This window comes from Cervus elaphus, chromosome 5 (assembly GCF_910594005.1).
Source record: "Cervus elaphus chromosome 5, mCerEla1.1, whole genome shotgun sequence".
Taxonomy (NCBI): domain Eukaryota; kingdom Metazoa; phylum Chordata; class Mammalia; order Artiodactyla; family Cervidae; genus Cervus; species Cervus elaphus.
The window spans coordinates 21,971,541-21,994,833 of NC_057819.1; the positions used below are offsets into that span (position 1 = coordinate 21,971,541).

The following is a 23,293-nucleotide window of genomic DNA, read 5'->3' on the forward strand; positions in this document are numbered from 1 at the left end:
TTTGTGGGAATTAGAAGAGACTCAGCTACAGAAATGTCACAGGCCTTGACCCTCAGGTGGGTTACCAGGAGCCACAGGACTGTTAATAAGCTTCCATGCAGGACTGGTGATGGTAGCAAAAAGGTTTGTGAGTCTGTGGGCTGCATTATCTTATGGCTATAGGTCCCTCCAGTCCTGACCAAGACACATGCCTAGGAGTATTTTTTTGTGTGCCAAGCACAGCAGTGATGTCCATCCATGCACTTTGGGTCACAGAGTCCCTACTGGGATTCCTAACACCGTGGGAGTTGCTTCATTCTGGATGTTGTTTGTTTCCACCTGAAGTTCTTTTTTGGACTTCCCTGGAGCCATCTGTGATTCTGAACATCCTTTAATCACAGAGCATCTGTCTGGAGCACCTTGTGCTCTTGAAGAACCTGGACTTGATTCTCTTTTTGGCTCATAAGGAAGGAGGGCAGTGATGGGAAGCGCTTTGCAGTTGGGCCAAACCAAGACTTTCTCGTTTTCTGCTCTCAGCACCCACCTCATTCAGTCGGGTGGTGAAAAGCCCTTTAGGAAATCAGCAGACTGAATAGGATCTCATTTCACATCCAGACCTCCGGCCACATGGCCTGCCTGCCAATGGGAAGAAGAATGGGGCCACTATACGATGTTAGGGGACTGAAGGGAGGCATGTTAGCTTCTCAGCTCCTGGATGTTTTTCTAAGGACAAAGTCTCATGGCTCCATAAAATGCTCCTAAATTCGCATATCATATTTTGTTGCAATCTAGTTTGAGGACAAAAATGAGGATCTGGCAGCCGATGTTTATGGTTTTCCATAGATGCCTTCAGACAAAATTTATATTGCATTTTGCGTGAGTTATGGTGGGACAGGATTGTAAACTAACACTGCTATGTTGGATGAAATACAAGCTTTGGCCGTAATAAAGAAGAGAGAAAGCACAGTTTCAAATTTCTTATAAATCAATTTTTAAGAGACAGAAAATATCGATATAAATGATAATGGAAAAAACTAATCCACAATGGAAACAGATCATATTAAAATTTGCATTTATTTTAACTTCCTTTTCCCTATCTGTAAATAAGCTGGAATTTAAACCTTGCCTTAGGCTTCCCATAGATTTTATGGGAAGGTAAAATTGGAATCTCTTTCCAAATCTGGTCAGCTGTGTGCCCACCCATATCTACTGAAGGATATTGTCAGGCTGTGGAAGACAGATTTCCCTCATTGCCAGCTGACTTATGGGCAAATTCACCAAGAATTTAACTTCCTAGTTTGGAGTGGGGAAATAAACCAACCAAAAAATAATTTAAATTTCATCTGGGATGGTCTTTCTGCATTGCTTGTCATTGTCAAAATACAAATTGCCCCTTGGTGGCGTCAACAGCTAAAACTTTCCTTTGGTTGAAGCTCATTTTTCAGAGTCATCTCTTCCTCCTCCATCTTTGATCTGAATCCCACCCAATCTATAGGATGCATTCTGGAGGAAATCCAGGTCTGGGTAAATGCATCATATACATATTTATGTATGTCTGTATGTTGTGTACATACAATATTTACTACTTAAAATATATTTTAAACAGATTTGGGATCATGTAAATCAAGATTTGATGATTGCTTTTTAGAGAAGGAAATGGTAACCCACTCCAATATTCTTGCCTGGACAATCCCATGGACGGAGGAGCCTGGTAGGCTACAGTCCATGGGGTTGCAAAGAGTCGGATACGACTGAGAGATTTCACTTTTCACTGAAGATGTAAGCATTTTCTGACGACACTATGTATTTGTTGAGGCCGTGGTTTTGGTGATCTCTTAACATCTCACGTAGAGTCAGACTTTCATCATTTATATGATCACTGCCCTCATGATGAGCTGTTAGGTTGTTCCTGATGTTGCAGCTATAAATCATACTTGTGATGATGCTTGCACATGAATCTCCTTCTTGATCTCTTATTTCCTTCATGTGAATTCCTAGGTAGAGAATTACTGGGATGGTCATTTTGAAGGGTCTGAATGTTCACTTATTTTTGGGGGCTATGCCACGAAGTTTGTGGGATCTTAGTTCCCCAACTAGGGGTTAAACTTGTGCACCTTGCATTGGAAGCATGGAGTCTTAGCCACTGGACCAGTAGCAAAGTCCTATTCACTTTTATAATTGCATTGTGTAGGTTAGCCATGCTTTTCTCCGAAATCTGACCACTCTTTGGGGGCAGAAACCACATCCGTCTTGCCCCTGTGACTTCCATATAAGGGCTGGGAACATAGTAAGTGAGTAGTAAATATATTTAGATAGGTAATTGGAGAAATGGATAAAAAATAACTCTTCTCCTCTAGTAATTAATCTGACCCAGGACTGGCCATATTGATGACACTTGAGAACTTACTTTCTTCTTTCTTTCTTCTCCTTTTATACCCCCACAACTTTACTGAGATATCATTGATCTATACAAAGTATATTTAAGGTGTACAATTTGATGTTTTGATATATGTAAACCTTGTGAAGTGAGCACCATAATCAAACTAATTAACATATCTATTACCTCTACCTGATTATCATTCTCAGTGTTTGTGTGTATTGAAAAGATTTAATCTAAGATCCATTCTCTTAGCAAATTACAATGTACAATACAGGATTGTTAACTATATCACATTGCTGTGCATTAGCTCTCTAGAATGCATTTGTCTTGTTTAACTGAAACTTTGTACCCTTTAAGCCCCATCCTGCCTCATTCCTCTCTCTCCCCAGCCTCTGACAACCACCATCTTACTCTCTGCTTCTACAAATCTGACTATTTTAGATTCTGCATGTAAGTGAGATGGTGCAGAGAACTTGCCTTCTGAACACCTTCTTGGAAAAAGGATGCGTCAGCTCTGACATGATTGTGTCTGCTTCACAATCTCCTAATTGCAGTTTTATCATCCTGTAGGAAAGGAGAGCTCACCAAGGACAGCCCTGAAAAGGCCCCAAATTATTTCAGTCAATAGAAAGCTGTATTTTGCAGAATTTGTAACGGCTACAGAAAAAAATGTTACCAGAACTTGGAGTCAATGGAGTATTTATTTGCTTTTTATCCTCTGATGATGCTGCATTTTAAACACTGCTGCCTGCTTTATTTCTTCTTGCTCTGGTTGGAAGCTGGGCTCCAGGGGCAGAGGTTTGTTTCAGGGCAAGAAAGAATCTTTGTCTGTTTGTGGCTTAATTTGCTGACCCTGGTTCCTGGTGGGCTGTCTTCACTTTGAAAAATCTTCTTGGGTCTTTGCTTTCTGTTTCACCATTTGAAAGAAACACACACACACACATATACATATATGCATGCAGGTGTATACATGTTTATGTATATTTATATGTATTTTAATTAACAAGGTAACACACAGTTATTGTGATAAATTTTGAGAAAGTAGAAACATTAGTGATAAAATTAAAAAATCCTTTTTGGATTCTGTAGATACCATACATAAATATATGTACATGTACATATGTACCTAAAAAATCATGCAAATAGAATCCTAAAAAGTTACCCAAATAGGATCATATGAGTTATGATTATAACTGTTTATGTTTAATGACATATTGTGACTTTTTTTTTCAAATATACTGATACAGTTGTGCTTCATTTTTCTTTTTTTTAAATTTAACTTTATTATTATTATTTTTTTGACTACATGTGGGACCAGGGATCAAATCTGTGCCCCCTGCATTGGGAGCATGGAATCTTAACTGCTGGACCACCAGGGAAGTCCCACTGGGCTTCATTTTTCTTATAGCTGCCTGTTATCCCACTGTAAAAGTGTATAGTTTATCCAGTCTCCGCTTAATAAACCTTTGGAATGGTTTAAACTGATAAATAATAATAGTGGTAGCTGGTAAAGGTTGAGCATGTTTGTGAGTCAGCACTGTTCTAAGCTCTTCATATTTATTAACTCAATCCTTATGATAGTTTATATTTATATTCTACTTTATATGAAGACATTTGAGGCACAGAGAGGTTAAGTAATTTGCCCTAAGTTGCTCAGTGAAGAAGTGACAGAGTCGGGATTTAGATCTAGCCTTCTCACCCTAGCACATATGTTCCTAGAAGTAGGAACGCTGAACCATAGCTTCACCCTCATTTCACAAAGAATCAGGAGACGTCTCAATGTCCCTGCACACATCCCATCTGGGAGTGACAGGAAGAAGTGTAACTATCAAATAAAAGCACCAACACCTCATAGACAACAGTCGGATGCCTGGTTGTGTGGTGGGCTGGGTAGGTGTGCAGCCTACTCTCTGTGGGGTGATTACAACAGAGTTGACCATGATCCTCTGAGTTTGGAGATTTGCAAGAACAAGAGGGTGTGATGTTTTCCCTCTGGGGGTATAATTCAGCCACAGGGCGATTGGGTTAGTGGTACCTGGGGGCTCCTTCCCACTCTGCCTTTGTTATTTTGGAAGATCCTTAGAGCACACTTTATGTAATGCAAGGACTTCCACAGTGATGAGATCCAGGAGACAGATGGGCGTGGCCACTGGGCAGTGTGCTGGGGGTGGGTGGGTGGAGCTTGCACTGTCTTAAATCCGGACTCTGTTCTCAATCTTCCTTTCTTTCCTTTCTCGTGCAGTGATGGAGAGCCGAACCATCGTGGACAGCTTGCAGAGGTTCTCCTCGCTCCCCGCTTACCTTCCCACGAGCTTCCACATCTCTGACGCAGAGGAGTCCTTCTTCCTTAAAGAGGCCAACCAGGACATCACGCGGAACTCCAGTCTGCAGACCCGGGTGGAGTCCTTCTTTATCTACCGAGCCAGGAGGCCCCCAGTCGTCAATGCCAGCTATGGTCCATTTTCAGTGGAGAAGACGGTCCCCCGGGAGCTCATGCTGACTTCTATACCCTTTGGCCACGTGGGCCAGTTTCCCTTTAATTGGAAGGTGAAAGCCCACATCCTCGATAGCTCCATTTACTCCAACAGACCCAAAGTACAGACCTTGTTTTACATCACGGGGATGGGCTGGGCTGATGGTGACCCTGCGGAACAACTACCCTGTGTCAAGATGTTTGCTTTCCCCGAGGCCAGGGAGGTGGCGGCCAGCTGCCGGCTGCAAGGGACCCCGGGACTGTGTGTGGCCGAGCTGGAGCTGCTGCCCGAGTGGTTCAGCTCCGGGCTGGACCTGGAGCCTGAGGAGGAGATCCCGGCGCTGCTCGGCGGCACGGCCATGGAGCTCTTCTTCGCGCTCTACCCGGCCGACCCGGCTGGCCAGTGTCCCCTGGAAGAGGACGGCAAGTGGGAGAATAACATCCACTCGGGCCAGGATAGTCCCCCGCCGGCACCCCCCGCCCGGGAGAGGATCGGCAGTGTAGTGGTCTACCCGACCCAAGACGATCTGCGGTGGTCCATGCTGAACCTGGATGAGAATGTCGTCGTCTCTGTGCCGCTGAACCTCATCCGGGAAGGGGACACGGCCACCTTTTTGGTCTCCCTGACTAGTGGCTCTGTGGCAGACCACTTCACTCTTAGGTAAGAGGCTTTGCAGGGTTGGATTGGGCTGGAAATCCACTCTTGATCCTCAGTGAATCGTTATTCCATCAAGTGGTTGTTGATTTTAAGTTTCCTCCACCACAGTGAGGAAACTTACAAACAAGACCAGTGCAAGCCAGCAGACTAGACAGCCTCAAGCAGAGTGTTTGGGGATGGGCTCTGGGCCTCTCTGTTTTCTAAGCTCTCCATAAGTAATTCTGATATGAGGCCAGGATTAAAATATTTGCTTGGAAGGCAGTGATTCAGGCTGTGAGGGCCAAGTGTGTCCCTTTCAGGCCCTCACCTGCTATTCTGAACCTCTCACTGCCCCCTTGATGTGCCAGGTAGAATCCCAGAATGCCCAGAAGTGAACACCTTGTAAATGAATTTCTAAATCCACAAAGGAGTTTTCTGAGACAATATCTCCTACCTCTCAGGTTTTTGTTTTTTTTTTAAATTATTTATTTGGCTGTGCCGGGTCTTAACTGGGACATGCAAACCCTTAGTTGCAGCATGTGAAATCTAGTTCCCTGACCAGGGATCGAACCTGGGCCTCCTGCATTGGGGGCATGGAGTCTTAGTCATTGGACCACCAGGGAAGTCCCATCCTTCCTCTTAGTTTTTAATCAGTAAAGAATCCTTTGTCAAAGCAAAGCAGCTGTCTATATCTGTATGATGAAGACTTGATTTTCGGATTGCAGAAAGTGGGGGAACTTCTCTGTGCTAAAGGTACAAATCTGTCTAGCTTACTTTGCTCACAAAGGTCCCTGGGTAGCAGTAGAATGCATGGCTCTGCTACACACTGGCTATGTGCCCTGGGGCAAGTCACCCAACCTCTCTGGGCTTCAGCTTCCTCATGGGTGAGATGGCAATAATGATGGGATCTACTTCCTGGGGTGGTTGTGAGGATTACACAAGTTAATCAAGTTCTTAGAACAGTGCCTGGTGCATGGAGAGTCTTCACTGAATGTTAGGCTGTGGTTGTTTCCTCACCCCCAGATGCTGAGCTGGTAGGCATCAAAACTGCAGTGCGGGTGGGGCTTTGTTTTGCTGGATGCAGGTGAGGAAAAATAAGAACTAATCATGAGTCCTGTGTGGTCCTTCTGATTCTGAGAGGCTGATGTCCCAAATCACACCTGTCTGAAGATGTCCTTGTTCAGAACCTGCCAAGAGGATCCCAATACTCTGGCAGATCCCAAATGGGTTTAGTAGCTTGCAGGAAGTAGGGTTCTTGTTTGGAGCCCCTTGAGTTAGTCTTGGTGATAAAAATTGATTCAGAACTGGGTGTGGACCCAGTCCTGTGCTGGTCACTCCAGTGATGGGGCTGGTCTGGTCTAAAACACAGCTCTTGCTCTGCAGAGATTCTTTCAATGCCAGGCAGTGCCAGCTGCTCACTATAGACCAAGAATGGCATAGGGATGCCTTCTGCTCTCCTGCCACTCACTCTCCCAAGGCAGACATGATCAATCAACTGCAGCACCTAGTGTTCCCTCTGCCATGGCAGACATTACTAATATACTGCCACACTGAGCCCAGGACTCCAGGCAGCCCCTACCAATTCATGTGAGGGAGAGGGTATGACATTTCAGACTCAGCTTATTTGCCATCTTGGGTGTAGAGGGAATGTTATTAGTGTGAATTTCAAGGAAAGGGAGAGCAGATGCCCTGGTGGTTGGGAAAGTCTGGGAACCTGGCTGAGAAAGGCATGTCAGGCCAGCAGAATGGCGCACACAGTACTAGATAGCTTTCACTGAGAACTTAGAATGCTCCAGACCACATTCTAAGTGGTTTATATTCCTTCACTCACTGAATTTGACAACAAACAACTCAAGTAGGCAAGTATCATCATCCCCATTTTTCTGAGGCACAGAGAGGTTAAGTAACTTGCCCAAGCTCACACAGCTAGGGAGTGGTGGGTGCGAACCTACTGGTGGGCAAGCTCTAGAGCCTGTGCCCTTCACCCCCACAGTCAACTGCCTTTTGAAGATAGGAGGGGGCAACTGCCGCACCTCCCAGACTGTGCATGGCTCAGTCATGCCAGAGCTGAGGGTCAATTTAGGGAGAGAGACACTGCTGAGACTGGAAGGAGATCCAGAATGTAGAGGCCCCTGAAGTGGCATCTTGGTTCTAAGTAGAAACGCCTCAAGTTTTTGTTGCTCACAGAAGTTAATTTTAGAGCTGAAATGAACTCTAATGTGCTGACTTTGACCTGAAAGGTCAAATCATGAACTGTCAGCCTCCAGGAAATATTAATACTATCCAGGGGCCTTTAGCTGTGGGGCCTTGAGACTGTCCCAAAGGAGAAGCACTTAGTTTAGAGTTTGCAAACTGATGGTCATAGCAAGCCTAACCCAGAGATGTGGGCTTTTTTTTTTTTAATCTCATATGGCATTCCTTAAAATATATAAAAGAGTTGACAACCTCTGACAATAGGGAGATCTCACATTTCATTTTCTTGGAAGGTTTTGAAGATTTGGTGACTTGGCTACAGTTGGCTGTCGTTAGGGAGTGGCTTCCCGCTTTAGATGGATCATGCATTGCCTGGCTCACTCCAGTCCCCACCATGCCCGGCCCATTGCACTCACTTATCTGGTTCTTGTGAGCATTTTGAAACTCCTGATATAATATTGGAAAAAGGGGAAAGCAGTGCTTAAAAGAGGGGCTAAATTCTAACCTCCGAAGGCAGACATCACTGACTCAGTCACTGTGGGTGTCAGGGAGACAGAAGTGGTCAGTGAGTGCATCATAGGAAATGAAACATCAGGGACTTCCCTGGTGGTCTGGTGGCTAAGACTCCGCGCTCCCAGTGCAGGGGGCCCAGGTTCCATCCCTGGTCAGGGAACTAGATCCCGCATGCCACAACTGAGGCTCCCTCATGCTGAAACTAAGACCTGGCACAGCCAACTAAATAAATGTTTTAAAAAAGGAAGTGAAACATTCCTCCATCATAACTGGTATTATTTAGTGAATTAGTTGCTTCATGTAAAACAATTAGAAGAGTGCCTGGTACACTGTAGGTGTTCAGTAAGTGTTAATAGATACAATTATTTATATATTATAATTGATGCTATTATGTTTAATTGATATGATTGATGCTTTTAAATAATTATGTGTACTGTGCCAGGCTCAAGTTGTGTCTATCACAGGCAGCATACAAAGTATTCGTGTCCATCTTATGAATGTGGAAACTGAGACTCAGAGAGGTTAAGCGTTACCTATCTGAAGCCGTGCAGTGGGGAAGTGGTGGGGTTGGCATGTGGGTCTGCAGGCAGGAGTTGAAAACACTCTTGGGTGGTTCTACTTGTCCAGGTGGAGACTGAGCTTTACCTTTCAGATCTTTCTGGGTCACCATCTAGAGTTTCTTGTCTTCATGCTTTCCTAGATATGACTACTGTTTCTTTTTGTTTGTTTGCTTGCAGAAGCTTTATTCACTTATAAATTATATAGTGAACTTAATTTTAAAAACCAGTATATCAATATCAATTGCATTCTTATACAAAGATAAAATTCTAATTTCTTTATTGAAGTATAGTTAATTTACAATGTTTTGTTACTTTTAGGTGTACAGAAAAATGATTCAGTTATACATACATACCTAAATACGTAATGGGGCTTCCCAGGTGGTGCCGATGATAAAGAACCTGCCTGCCAATGCAGGAGTCTAAGAGTTGAGGGTTCTATCCCTGTGTCGGGAAGATCCCCTGGAGAAGGGAATGGCAACCTGCTCTGGTACTCTTGCCTGGAGAATCCCATGGACAGAGGAGCCTGGCGGGCTACAGTCCATGGGGTTGCAAAGAGTTGGATAGGACTAAAGCGACTTGGCGCACATGCACACACATACATACATATATATGTACATGTTCTTTTTCAGATTCTTTTCCATTATAGGTTATTACAGGGTAATGAATACAGATGACTTATTTCTTTTTTAAAAATAACATTTATTTATGGCTACGCTGGATCTTCCTTGCTGCAGATGGGCTTTCTCTAGTCACGGCGAAAGGGCGCTACTCTTCATTGTGGTGTGCAGACTTCTCATGGCAGTGGCTTCTCTTGTAGAGTACAGGCTCTAGGCCCGGGAGCTCTGTAGTTGTGGCTTGCAGGCTCTGGAGTGTGGGCTCAGTAGTTTTTGGCACAGAGGCTTAGTTGTTCTGAAGCACATGGAATCCTCCCAGACCAGGAATTGAACCCTTGTGCCCCGCATTGGTAGGTGGATTTTCTTCCACTGTACCACCAGGGAAGTCTGACTATTATTTCTTATGCTGAACTTATAGCCAGAGAAGAGTGAAGTGAAGAGTGAAGAGAAGAGTGAAAGTGAAGGTCACTCAGTAGTGTCCGATTCTTTGTGACCTCCATGGACTATACAGTCCATGGAATTCTCCAGGCCAGAATACTGGAGTGGGTAGCCATTCCCTTCTCCAGGGGATCTTCTTAACCCAGGGATCAAACCCAGGTCTCCTGCACTGCAGGTGGATTCTTTACCAGCTGAGCCTCCAGGGAAGCCCCAGAGAAGAATGCACTAAAATTGTGGAAATAAATGAAGAGCACCTAGATGAGAACAGAGGTTATTTATTCAGAGCTTGCTTTGGCAAGGGAGTCAGTCACCATCACTGACATTTGGCAGAGACCCAAGGGCAGTCAAGGAAGTAGGAAAGTTCTGCTCCGATTGTCAGTGTGGGGAAGCTGGAGGGGGCTCCCAAGCAGTGAGCATCTTATGTGACTGGTCTGGGAAGCATATCTGGCTTTTTCTGGCTGACCTTGAATTGGAAGCAGAGGCTGTCAAAACGGAAGCTGGCAGTCATGGACCAACTTCAGATCTTTCTGGGCTGACTGTTGCTGAGGCTGTGGTTTGGCATTTTGGCTTGGTTGCTGCAAGGTTGTGGATCAGACTTTTCTTGTCATAGATGGTCTGGCTATTGTCTTTTTATATATTCAGACTCTTAAAAATAAAACACTGTTTTCAGGCTGTAGGGGATGTGTTATTTCCCAACATAACTGATTGTTTGTTTTAATCATGTCTTTTATGAATGAAATGTGACATATTTCATTCTGGCTCAGATGAAACCCCAGATCAAGTGTGAATGCGCACAGTATTCACTGAGATAATTTTAGAATTGAAGACGTATGGACGGGGGACAGGTCTGTTCAATTTTCATGTGTTACATTGCTGTTTCTGACTGCATATTGTATTGGGGCCAGTCTGAACAAAAGTTGGATTGGTTGTTCTCTAACACAGATAGACTCTGTTAAATGCTAATATCTAAAACTAACCATATGTTGAAAAGCCTTTTATTTATTTGTTATTTCAAATTTAAAGTTGCAGAGTTTTCTGTCTTTCTTTTTTAAAATATTTATTTATTTGGCTGCATTGGGTCTTAGTTGGGGCACACTGGCTCTTCGTTGCAGTTCCCCGGGGCGCTCAGTGGTTGTGGCACATGGGCTTAGTTGCCCCACGGCATGTGGGATCTTAGTACCTTGACCAGAAATCGAACTGGTGTCCCCTGCATTGGAAGGTGGATTCTCAATAACTGGACCACAAGGGAAGTCCCCAAGATCCTTTTAGCAAAGGGTTAAAAAGTGGGGTTTGGAGTGGTTGGGGACTGCTAGGCTGGATCCAGGGTAAGTCTTTCAAACCAAGAAAGGCTGACATATTATGAAAGTTTTCCCACTCCATCTGTAATGTCTCCAAGGCCAAGAGTGATCCTGAGAAACTTTATCCCTGATTTATGAAAATAGCTCTTTCTTGGCTTACACAGAGAAACCTCACAGGCTGACCTCTCATCCTGTTAGGCAGTGGAGCCCAGTGGTTAAGACTGTAGACTTCAGGGCCAGACAGCCTAGGTACCAGGTGCCAGTTGGGTGACCTTAGGCAGGTTACTTAACTTCTCTGTGTCACAATTTCCCCATTTGTAAATGGGGGCTGTTTATGCAGGTCAGGAAGCAACAGTTAGAACTGGACATGGACCAACAGATTGGTTCCAAATAGGAAAAAGAGTACGTTGAGGCTGTATATTGTCACCCTGCTTATTTAACTTATATGCAGAGTACATCATGAGAAACGCTGGGCTGGAGGAAGCACAAGCTGGAATCAAGATTGCTGGGAGAAATACCAATAATCTTAGATATACAGATGACACCACCCTTATGGCAGAAAGTGTAGAGGAACTAAAAAGCCTCTTGATGAAAGTGAAAGAGGAGAGTGAAAAGGTTGGCTTAAACCTCAACATTCAGAAGACTAAGATCATGGCATCTGGTTCCATCAGTTCAAGGGAAATAGGTGGGGAGACAGTGGAAACAGTGTCAGACTTTTTCTTTTTTGGGCTCCAAAATCACTGCAGATGGTGACTGCAGCCATGAAATTAAAAGACGCTTACTCCTTGGAAGGAAAGTTATGACCAACCTAGATAGCATATTAAAAAGCAGAGACATTACTTTGCCAACAAAGGTCCGTCTAGTCAAGGCTATGGTTTTTCCAGTGGTCATGTATGGATGTGAGAGTTGGACTGTGAGAAAAGCTGAGTGCTGAAAAATTGATGCTTTTGAACTGTGGTGTTGGAGAAGACTCTTGAGAGTCCCTTGGACTGCAAGGAGATCCAACCAGTCCATCCTAAAGGAGATCAGTCCTGGGTGTTCATTGGAAGGACTGATGCTGAAGCTGAAACTCCAGTACTTTGGCCACCTCATGCGAAGAGTTGACTCATTGGAAAAGACCCTGATGCTGGGAGGGATTGGGGGCAGGAGGAGAAGGGGACGACCGAGGATGAGATGGCTGGATGGCATCACTGACTCGATGGGCATGAGTTGAGTAAACTCCGGGAGTTGGTGATGGACAGGGAGGCCTGGCGTGCTGCGATTCATGGGGTCGCAGAGTCAGACACGACTGAGAGACTGAACTGAACTGAACTGAACTGATACTTTAAGTGGCTATTTATGAAGTGTCAGCTTTGCTCAGCCAGATTCTTCCCTTTCATTTGTTGCCACCGCATGCTTCTGGTTGCTCAGGCCAAATGTCTAATCACCAGATTGACTTTTGCCATTCTCTGATACATACCCCTCCATTTGAACTGTCTGCAAATCTTGAGTTTTCTCTAGAAATGATGAGCTCCCAATCAGTAGAGGCATTCAATAAGAGAGGCTGTCTACTGGGAGGGGCACTTCTGGGCAGGTTGACGGGCTCTTCTGCAGTTCTTCTGGGTCATCCACACTTAATGTGTCTGGTAGGATTTTCCTATATAGTATTCAGAATTGAACTCCCTCCATTTCAAGCCAGAGTCCTCTCTTGGCCTCCTGACAGGTCTCCCAGCCTCCACCTTTGCCCCCTGCTGTCTTGAGCAAAAGCCAAAGTTCTCATATGGGCCCATAGGCCTGACATGATCTGACCTCCTCCTGTGGCCCCTGCCCTGCTCTGATTTTTTGGACATACTTTATCATTTATATTAATGACATAATATATCATCATTTATGGCTCACCTCTTCCTGCTGGAATGTGAGGTCTCTGAGGGCGGGGACTTTTGTTCTTTGATGTGCACTAAGGACCCAGAGTACTGTCTGCCCACAGAATAAGTGCTCAAGAAATATGTTTTGGGTGAATGAATGAGTGATTTTGGAAATGTTGTGAAGCATTGTTCCTGGATGAAGGGTGTGAATTGTCAAGACTGTATGAATTCATGGAATAAATAAGTAGGAATTTTATAAATACTGAAGGTTGGGACATTTGGAGATCTACTTCTGGCAGAAGTTTTGTCTTGGCTACAGTGTGAGAATGGATTAATCATTTCTTCTTTTTTTTTTTAAAAAATGTTTGTATTTATTTATTTGGTTGTGCTGGGTCTTAGTTGCAGTACCTGGGATCTTTAGTTGCGGCACATGGGACTTCCCCTGGTGGTCAAGAGTGGCCAAGACTCTGCTCTCCCAGTGCAGGGGGTCCAGGTTCGATCCCTGGTCAGGGAACTAGATCCCACATGCCACAACTAAAAAATCTTCATGACGCAACTAAGGATTCATCATTTGTAATCAAACTGTAGGCAGTGCCAGTGTAGTCTAAGCTTTGGTAATTCACACACCCCCTTTAGGATTTTTTTTTCGTCATGTCAGATGCTGCCACATCCTACCATTGTAAGTTAAGTCATATCCATGTACCTTCTTTGTACAATTTTTATTTGCTCTTTTTCTTTAAATGAAATCACGTAAAACTTACATAAACACGTTTAAAAGCATACCTTACATCAGCCACCATAAATAGAAATCGGTATTACTTGTTTACATGAAAGGGTATTATAAAGATAAGTTACAACAATAACAACAGCAAAGAACACAACACTGCTAAGTGCTAAGTAGGTGTCATCACCTGTGGAAGCAACCTGAGGTCAGATTTCTGCTTGAAAGCAGGTTTAGCTTGTGCTGCAGAAAGGTGATGGCCACGGAAACTTTCTCCCATACATTGTCACAGATTCTGGAGAGGGTGACTGTCTCCCTCTGTGACTTCTTGCTGTTTGAGCCATGTCTATGTGACATCAGGACCACCTGCAGACCCAGGACCAGGCTTTGGGAAAACTGGCTGCTGAAGACTTTCTCATCCATGGGATCAAGGAAACACCAGGAAGCATCACCTCCTGGTCAGCCTCTGTCTCTCCCATGGATATCACTTCCTGTCCACAGCACTTCCTCAGGGACTTCTTTTGTACCTGGTATTGCTAATATATGTTCCAGGTTGAGAATGTCAATTACCTCAAAGCCTTCTAGATTCCCTGACTGCAGAGACCATCTTCCTTCATTTCACCACTGGGCAGAAGAGGTGATCAGAAGTGTCGGAGGTAGAAAATGTAGTTGATGACTATGGGGTGGGTGAGCCTGCAGGCTGAAATCTAGCTGTCATTGATGGAGCAAATATTTTGCGATCACCTATTGTCGTCCACCTTTAGTTTGCTTTTCTTTTTTCCTTTTGAAAAAAACCACACATGCTCCCATCTCTCAAGCTCGTATTTTCCAAGGAGGAAGGCAGTAACCAAGCAAATAAACTAAATTATACACAATTAAAACCGAAGCTAAGGGCCACAAAGGAAACAAACAGAATGCGGTATATTCAAACTTCATTTCATTTATTTTAAGTTTTAAAAAGCTTTTTGTCTTGGGATGATTTTAGATTTATAGGAAAGTTGCAGAAAACGGAGATTTTCCCTAATGCAAATATTTTTCACATAGCCACAGTGTGAATATCAAAACCAGGAAATTAGCATGGCTGTAATATTGTTAACTAACCTACAGACATTATGAAAAAATGTCCACTGTTCTGTAGCATCCTTTTTTGGCTCTGGGATCCCACATTGCCCAGAGTTGTTATAGCTCCTTAGTCTGATGAATTCTGACCTTTCGTCTTTTTTTTTTTTGGCTTTTTCTCTCTTTCATGACCTTCATGTTTTTGATGAATACTGACCAGTTATTTTTGACAATGTTCCTCAATTTGGGTTTTTCTTGTATCTTCTCATGATTAGATTGAGGATGTGTGTATTTGGTAGGAATCTCAGTGAAGTGCTTGTCCTTCTCTCTGTTGTATGGGAGGCATGTGATGTTGACATGTCTCATTACCACTGATATTTACCTAGGTTACCTTCTTAAAGTGATATCTTTTCAGTTCCTCCACTACAAGTATGATTTTCCCTTTTGTAATTAGTAATAATAACATCTGGGAAGATAATTTGTGACTGTCAACATCTTTCATGTACTTTTTGCCCATGAATTTTAGCATCTGTCAATGATTCTTGCCTAGAATGCAGTAATTTTTATTTATTTATTTTTTTTTAAATTTTTTTATTAGTTGGAGGCTAATTACTTCACAACATTTCAGTGGGTTTTGTCATACATTGATATGAATCAGCCATAGATTTACACTTATTCCCCATCCCGATCCCCCCTCCCATCTCCCTCTCCAGCCGATTCCTCTGGGTCTTCCCAGTGCACCAGGCCGGAGCACTTGTCTCATGCATCCCACCTGGGCTGGTGATCTGTTTCACCATAGATAGTATACATGCTGTTCTTTTGAAACATCCCACCCTCACCTTCTCCCACAGAGTTCAAAAGTCTGTTCTGTATTTCTGTGTCTCTTTTTCTGTTTTGCATATAGGGTTATCGTTACCATCTTTCTAAATTCCATATATATGTGTTAGTATGCTGTAATGTTCTTTATCTTTCTGGCTTACTTCACTCTGTATAAGGGGCTCCAGTTTCATCCATCTCATTAGGACTGGTTCAAATGAATTCTTTTTGACGGCTGAGTAAAATTCCATGGTGTATATGTACCACAGCTTCCTTATCCATTCATCTGCTGATGGGCATCTAGGTTGCTTCCATGTCCTGGCTATTATAAACAGTGCTGCGATGAACATTGGGGTGCATGTGTCTCTTTCAGATCTGGTTTCCTCAGTGTGTATGCCCAGAAGTGGTATTGCTGGGTCATATGGCAGTTCTATTTCCAGTTTTTTAAGGAATCTCCACACTGTTTTCCATAGTGGCTGTACTAGTTTGCATTCCCACCAACAGTGTAAGAGGGTTCCCTTTTCTCCACACCCTCTCCAGCATTTATTGCTTGTAGACTTTTGGATAGCAGCCATCCTGACTGGTGTGTAATGGTACCTCATTGTGGTTTTGATTTGCATTTCTCTAATAATGAGTGATGTTGAGCACCTTTTCATGTGTTTGTTAGCCATCTGTATGTCTTCTTTGGAGAAATGTCTGTTTAGTTCTTTGGCCCACTTTTTGATTGGGTCATTTATTTTTCTGGAATTGAGCTGCAGGAGTTGCTTGTATATTTTTGAGATTAATCCTTTGTCTGTTTCTTCATTTGCTATTATTTTCTCCCAATCTGACGGCTGTCTTTTCACCTTACTTATAGTTTCTTTTGTAGTGCAAAAGCTTTTAAGTTTCATTAGATCCCATTTGTTTAGTTTTGCTTTTATTTCCAATATTCTGGGAGGTGGGTCATAGAGGATCTTGCTGTGATTTATGTCAGAGAGTGTTTTGCCTATGTTCTCCTCTAGGAGTTTTATAGTTTCTGGTCTTACATTTAGATCTTTAATCCATTTTGAGTTTATTTTTGTGTATGGTGTTAGAAAGTGTTCTAGTTTCATTCTTTTGCAAGTGGTTGACCAGTTTTCCCAGCACCACTTGTTAAAGAGGTTGTCTTTTTTCCATTGTATATCCTTGCCTCCTTTGTCAAAGATAAGGTGTCCATAGGTTCGTGGATTTATCTCTGGGCTTTCTATTCTGTTCCATTGGTCTATATTTCTGTCTTTGTGCCAGTACCACACTGTCTTGATGACTGTGGCTTTGTAGTAGAGTCTGAAGTCAGGCAGGTTGATTCCTCCAGTTCCATTCTTCTTTTTCAAGATTACTTTGGCTATTCGAGGTTTTTTGTATTTCCATACAAATTGTGAAATTCTTTGGTCTAGTTCTGTGAAAAATACCATTGGTAGCTTGATAGGGATTGCATTGAATCTATAGATTGCTTTGGGTAGAATAGCCATTTTGACAATATTGATTCTTCCAATCCATGAACACGGTATGTTTCTCCATCTGTTTGTGTCCTCTTTGATTTCTTTCATCAGTGTTTTATAGTTTTCTATGTATAGGTCTTTTGTTTCTTTAGGTAGATATACTCCTAAGTATTTTATTCTTTTTGTTGCAATGGTGAATGGTATTGTTTCCTTAATTTCTCTTTCTGTTTTTTCATTGTTAGTATATAGGAATGCAAGGGATTTCTGTGTGTTAATTTTATATCCTGCAACTTTACTATATTCATTGATTAGTTCTAGTAATTTTCTGGTAGAGTCTTTAGGGTTTTCTATATAGAGGATCATGTCATCTGCAAACAGTGAGAGTTTCACTTCTTCTTTTCCTATCCGGATTCCTTTTACTTCTTTTTCTGCTCTGATTGCTGTGGCCAAAACTTCCAACACTATGTTGAACAGTAGTGGTGAGAGTGGGCACCCTTGTCTTGTTCCTGATTTCAGGGGAAATGCTTTCAATTTTTCACCATTGAGGGTGATGCTTGCTGTGGGTTTGTCATATATAGCTTTTATTATGTTGAGGTATGTTCCTTCTATTCCTGCTTTTTGGAGAGTTTTAATCATAAATGAGTGTTGAATTTTGTCAAAGGCTTTCTCTGCATCTATTGAGATAATCATATGGTTTTTATCTTTCAATTTGTTAATGTGGTGTATTACATTGATTGATTTGCGGATATTGAAGAATGCTTGCATTCCTGGGATAAAGCCCACTTGGTCGTGGTGTATGATTTTTTTAATATGTTGTTGGATTCTGTTTGCTAGAATTTTGTTAAGGATTTTTGCATCTATGTTCAGCAGTGATATTGGCCTGTAGTTTTCTTTTTTTGTGGCATCTTTGTCAGGTTTTGGAATTAGGGTGATGGTGGCCTCATAGAATGAGTTTGGAAGTTTACCTTCTTCTGCAATTTTCTGGAAGAGTTTGAGTAAGGTAGGTGTTAGCTCTTCTCTAAATTTTTGGTAGAATTCAGCTGTGAAGCCATCTGGTCCTGGGCTTTTGTTTGCTGGAAGATTTTTGATTACAGTTTCGATTTCCTTGCCTGTGATGGGTCTGTTAAGATCTTCTATTTCTTCCTGGTTCAGTTTTGGAAAGTTATACTTTTCTAAGAATTTGTCCATTTCATCCAAGTTGTCCATTTTATTGGCATAGAGCTGCTGGTAGTAGTCTCTTATGATCCTTTGTATTTCAGTGTTGTCTGTTGTGATCTCTCCATTTTCATTTCTAATTTTGTTAATTTGGTTCTTCTCTCTTTGTTTCTTAATGAGTCTTGCTAATGGTTTGTCAATTTTGTTTATTTTTTCAAAAAACCAGCTTTTAGCTTTGTTGATTTTTGCTATGATCTCTTTAGTTTCTATTGCATTTATTTCTGCCTTAATTTTTAAGATTTCTTTCCTTCTGCTAACCCTGGGGTTCTTCATTTCTTCCTTCTCTAATTGCTTTAGGTGTAGAGTTAGGTTATTTATTTGGCTTTATTCTTGTTTCTTGATGTAAGCCTGTAATGCTATGAACCTTCCCCTTAGCACTGCTTTTACAGTGTCCCATAGGTTTTGGGTTGTTGTGTTTTCATTTTCATTCATTTCTATACATATTTTGATTTCTTTTTTGATTTCTTCTATGATTTGTTGGTTATTCAGAAGCGTGTTATTTAGCCTCCAGGTGTTTGAATTTTTAACGATTTTTTTCCTGTAATTGAGATCTAATCTTACTGCACTGTGGTCAGAAAAGATGACTGGAATGATTTCAATTTTTTTGAATTTTCCAAGACTAGATTTATGGTAGAATGCAGTAATTTTTAAATAAATGAATCAGAAGTGAATATTACAGGAGAATCTTGGCTCTTCTTGATCACTGCTTATTTGTATATTAAGAAGTGAGCCAGAAGCAATTAGTCATCATAGAAGCCACTACACTTTTTCTGCTGAAATGAAAGAAGATGCTCTATGCACTTAGGGGGTCCAGAGGGTTTTGAGATGACTGCCATTCACGCTTCCCACTGCTGGGGGCCCAGGTTCAATTCCTGGTTGGGGAACTAAAATCTCATTAGATGCATCGCATGACCGAAAAAGAGAAAGAAAAAGAAAATTAAAAAAAAATTAATCTTAGTGCTCACTTTCACACTTAAAACAATAGCAACATGGGAGGATTTCCCTGGTAGTCCAGTGGTTTAGACTCCGCTTTCCATTTCAGGGAATGTGGATTCAATCCCTGATCAGGGAATTAAGATCCCACATGCCTTGCAGCCAAAAAACCAAAACATAAAGCAGAAGCAATATTGTAACAAAAATTCAATAAAGACTTTAAAAATGGTCCACACTAAAAAAATCTTAAAGCTTAAAAAAAGCCAATAGCAACCTGTTTGGTGATATTACCTCAGGTGGTGCCCAAAATTCAGGCTTTATTAATTTTTTTCCCCAAAGGAAACTCAGATTCCCCTTGAGGACACTCTGCATAGACACAGATGCTCTGAATCTGGCAATGTCAAAGCGCAGATCAAGCCTAGATTTCAGCAGAACTTAGAAAGAAGGTAGGCAATTATTTCCCAAACAAACCATAACCTGCCCAGAGTGTTTAACTAGTTCCAAAAGTCATCAGCTGCATTCAGTGAGTGTATTTCCATTATTAGTACATGGTGCTTAGCCCCATCTCTACCTGGCTTTCCACCCCAAGTTCACTGCAGTCTGGGAGCTCCCATGGAGGCTGGTAGAGAGCAAGTATAAATGTCACAGGCTTGAGGGGTCTAGCTACAGAGGTTTTTTGTTTTTTTTTTTAGCTTTATTTTTTTATTTTTTATTTTTTATTAGTTGGAGGCTAATTACTTCACAACATTTCAGTGGGTTTTGTCATACATTGATATGAATCAGCCATAGAGTTACACGCATTCCCCATCCCGATCCCCCCTCCCACCTCCCTCTCCACCTGATTCCTCTGGGTCTTCCCAGTGCACCAGGCCCGAGCACTTGTCTCATGCATCCCACCTGGGCTGGTGATCTGTTTCACCATAGATAATATACATGCTGTTCTTTCAAAACATCCCACCCTCACCTTCTCCCACAGAGTTCAAAAGTCTGTTCTGTATTTCTGTGTCTCTTTTTCTGTTTTGCACATAGGGTTATCGTTACCATCTTTCTAAATTCCATATATATGTGTTAGTATGCTGTAATGTTCTTTATCTTTCTGGCTTACTTCACTCTGTATAATGGGCTCCAGTTTCATCCATCTCATTAGAACTGATTCGAATGAATTCTTTTTAACGGCTGAGTAAAATTCCATGGTGTATATGTACCACAGCTTCCTTATCCATTCATCTGCTGATGGGCATCTAGGTTGCTTCCATGTCCTGGCTATTATAACAGTGCTGCGATGAACATTGGGTGCACGTGTCTCTTTCAGATCTGGTTTCCTCAGTGTGTATGCCCAGAAATGGGATTACTGGGTCATATGGCAGTTCTATTTCCAGTTTTTTAAGGAATCTCCACACTGTTTTCCATAGTGGCTGTACTAGTTTGCATTCCCACCAACAGTGTAAGAGGGTTCCCTTCCACACCCTCTCCAGCATTTATTGCTTGTAGACTTTTGGATAGCAGCCATCCTGACTGGAGTGTAATGGTACCTCATTGTGGTTTTGATTTTCATTTCTCTAATAATGAGTGATGTTGAGCATCTTCTCATGTGTTTGTTAGCCATCTGTATGTCTTCTTTGGAGAAATGTCTGTTTAGTTCTTTGGCCCATTTTTTGATTGGGTCATTTAAATTTTTCTGGAATTGAGCTGCAGGAGTTGCTTGTATATTTTTGAGATTAATCCTTTGTCTGTTTCTTCATTTGCTATTATTTTCTCCCAATCTGAGGGCTGTCTTTTCACCTTACTTATAGTTTCCTTTGTAGTGCAAAAGCTTTTAAGTTTCATGAGGTCCCATTTGTTTAGTTTTGCTTTTATTTCCAATATTCTGGGAGGTGGGTCATAGAGGATCTTGCTGTGGGTTTTTTTTTTTTTAATTGTAAGAAATATTCTTTAAATTCTATTTAGTTCAGTTCAGCTCAGTCGTGTCCGACTCTTTGTGACCCCATGAACCGCAGCATGCCAGGCCTCCCTGTCCATCACTGACTCCTGGAGTTTACCCAAACTTGTGTCCATTGAATCAGTGATGCCATCCAGCCATCTCATCCTCTGTCGTCCCCTTCTCCTCCTGCCCTCAATCTTTCCTAGCATCAGGGTCTTTTCAAATGAATCAGCTCTTCGCATCAGGTGGCCCAAGTATTGGAGTTTCAGCTTCAACATCAGTCCTTCCAATGAACACCAAGGACTGATCTCCTTTCGGATGGACTGGTTGGATCTCCTTACAGTCCAAGGGACTCTGAAGAGTCTTCTCCAACACCACAGTTCAAAAGCATCAATTCTTTGGTGCTCAGCTTTCTTTATAGTCCAACTCCCACATCCATACATGACCACTGGAAAAACCATAGCCTTGAATAGATGTACCTTTATTGACAAAGTAATGTCTCTGCTTTTTAATATACTGTCTAGGTTGGTCATAATTTTCCATCCAAGGAGTAAGCATCTTTTAATTTCGTGGCTGCAATCAGCATCTGCAGTGATTTTGGAGCCCAAAAAAGTGAAGTCAGCCACTGTTTCCCCATCTATTTGCCATGAGGTGATGGGACCAGATGCCATGATCTTAGTTTTCTGAATGTTGAGCTTACAATTTTTAAAAGTTTCACACATAGGATTTCATGTAATAACCCTTTTCCCCTCTAAATTGCCCCTCCGCCATCCCTCTCCCCACTGGTAACCACTAGTTTGTTCTCTGTATCTGTGAGTCTGTAGCCTTTTTTTGTTGTTATATTCATTAGTTTGTTGTATGTTTTAGATTCCACATTATAAGTGATATCATGTAATATGTGTCTTTCTCTCTTTGACTCATCTCACTTAGCATAATGCCCTGTGAATCCATCCATGTTGTGGCAAATGGCAAGGCTTTGTTCTTTTTTATGGCTGAATGATATTCCACTATGTATCTGTACCATGTCTTCTTTATCCAGTCACCTGTGGCTGGACACTTTGCTTGCTCCCATACTTTGGCAATCATAAATAATGCTGTTATGAACACTGGGCTGCGTGTGTCTTTTCAAAGTAGTGTTTTTGTTTTTTTCAGGTATTGTACCCAGGAGTGGAGTTGCTGGGTCACATTTTTAGTTTTATTTTTAGTTTTTTGAGAAAACCTCCATACTGTTTTCATGGTGGCTGCATCAATTTACATTTCCAACAATGGTGTGTGAAGGTTCAAAAGGAGATTTTTTTAATTTATTTTTTTCTGCTCACCACCAAAAACCTAGTTTCCATCCATTGTTAAATGATGATCCTCTCGACCTGTGTCCCCCTCCCTGCCCTCCTCCCCTCTGGCAAACACTACTCTGTTCTCTGTATCTGTGTGTTTTCAGTCATATGTGGCATATAAAAAAAACAATAAATGAACAAAGCAAACAAAACAAAAACCGACAAAAGGAGATTTTGACCTGTGTGGATTACTTTATCTTAGGTCACAAGTTTGGAGAAACTGGAGTGTACCTAGGTTAGGGTGGTGGCCAAAAAATTGATGTACACTTAGCTTGTGCCAAGCTACATTTGATGTTTTGTTGCTTTAACCTTGGCAGTTGTGTTAGGAGGTTGAGGTGGTTATTTTCAAAGCTGTCTTATAGACTAGGAAACCCAGACTGCCCTCTCCTCTCTGGAACAGACTCCTGCCTGTGGGCTTAAGGAGGGTGGCAAGTGCCAGCAGTCTCGGCCGCTGCTCCCCTGTGCAGGCATTTGTGGTGGGGCTGCTTGTCTGCAGGTGGCTGGTGCATGACCTTGCATGGCCGTGGCACCCAGCCTCAAGACCTTTCTTCTTCCTGCTAAGGGTTGCCCTGTTCCTGGGAATTGTCTTGCCGATCGCAATACTCACAGGGTGTAGCTCCATCACATCCAGGAAAGTGTTGTGCATATCATTACCACTCTGGCAGCTGAAACTTCATTGGTTAATAGTTTCTGTATGTGTGTGCATGCATATGTATCTCCATCATCTGGTTTGGTCTGCCCAGTGGCAGGCATTGGGCAGAATCTGGAGACAAAACAACAAAAGAGAGAGATGGGGCAAGATATCTAGTCCCCCTCTTTGCCCTCTGGCTAGACTGTGGTTTGCTTATACCCCTTCATCTGTTGCTATAGCAATTGTTGGCAGTTCATCTCCTGTAATTCTGGATTTT

The 23,293-nt window shown here is 42.2% G+C and overlaps 1 protein-coding gene across 1 annotated transcript in view; it reads left to right on the forward strand.

The window, feature by feature from the left end:
• Positions 1–23,293, forward strand: part of TMEM132B (transmembrane protein 132B) — a 383,675-nt gene that overhangs the window by 146,607 nt on the left and 213,775 nt on the right. The window contains exon 2 of the mRNA XM_043902095.1: positions 4,602–5,493. Coding sequence (XP_043758030.1) covers positions 4,602–5,493 — 892 coding nt within the window. The remainder of the gene's footprint in view (positions 1–4,601; positions 5,494–23,293) is intronic.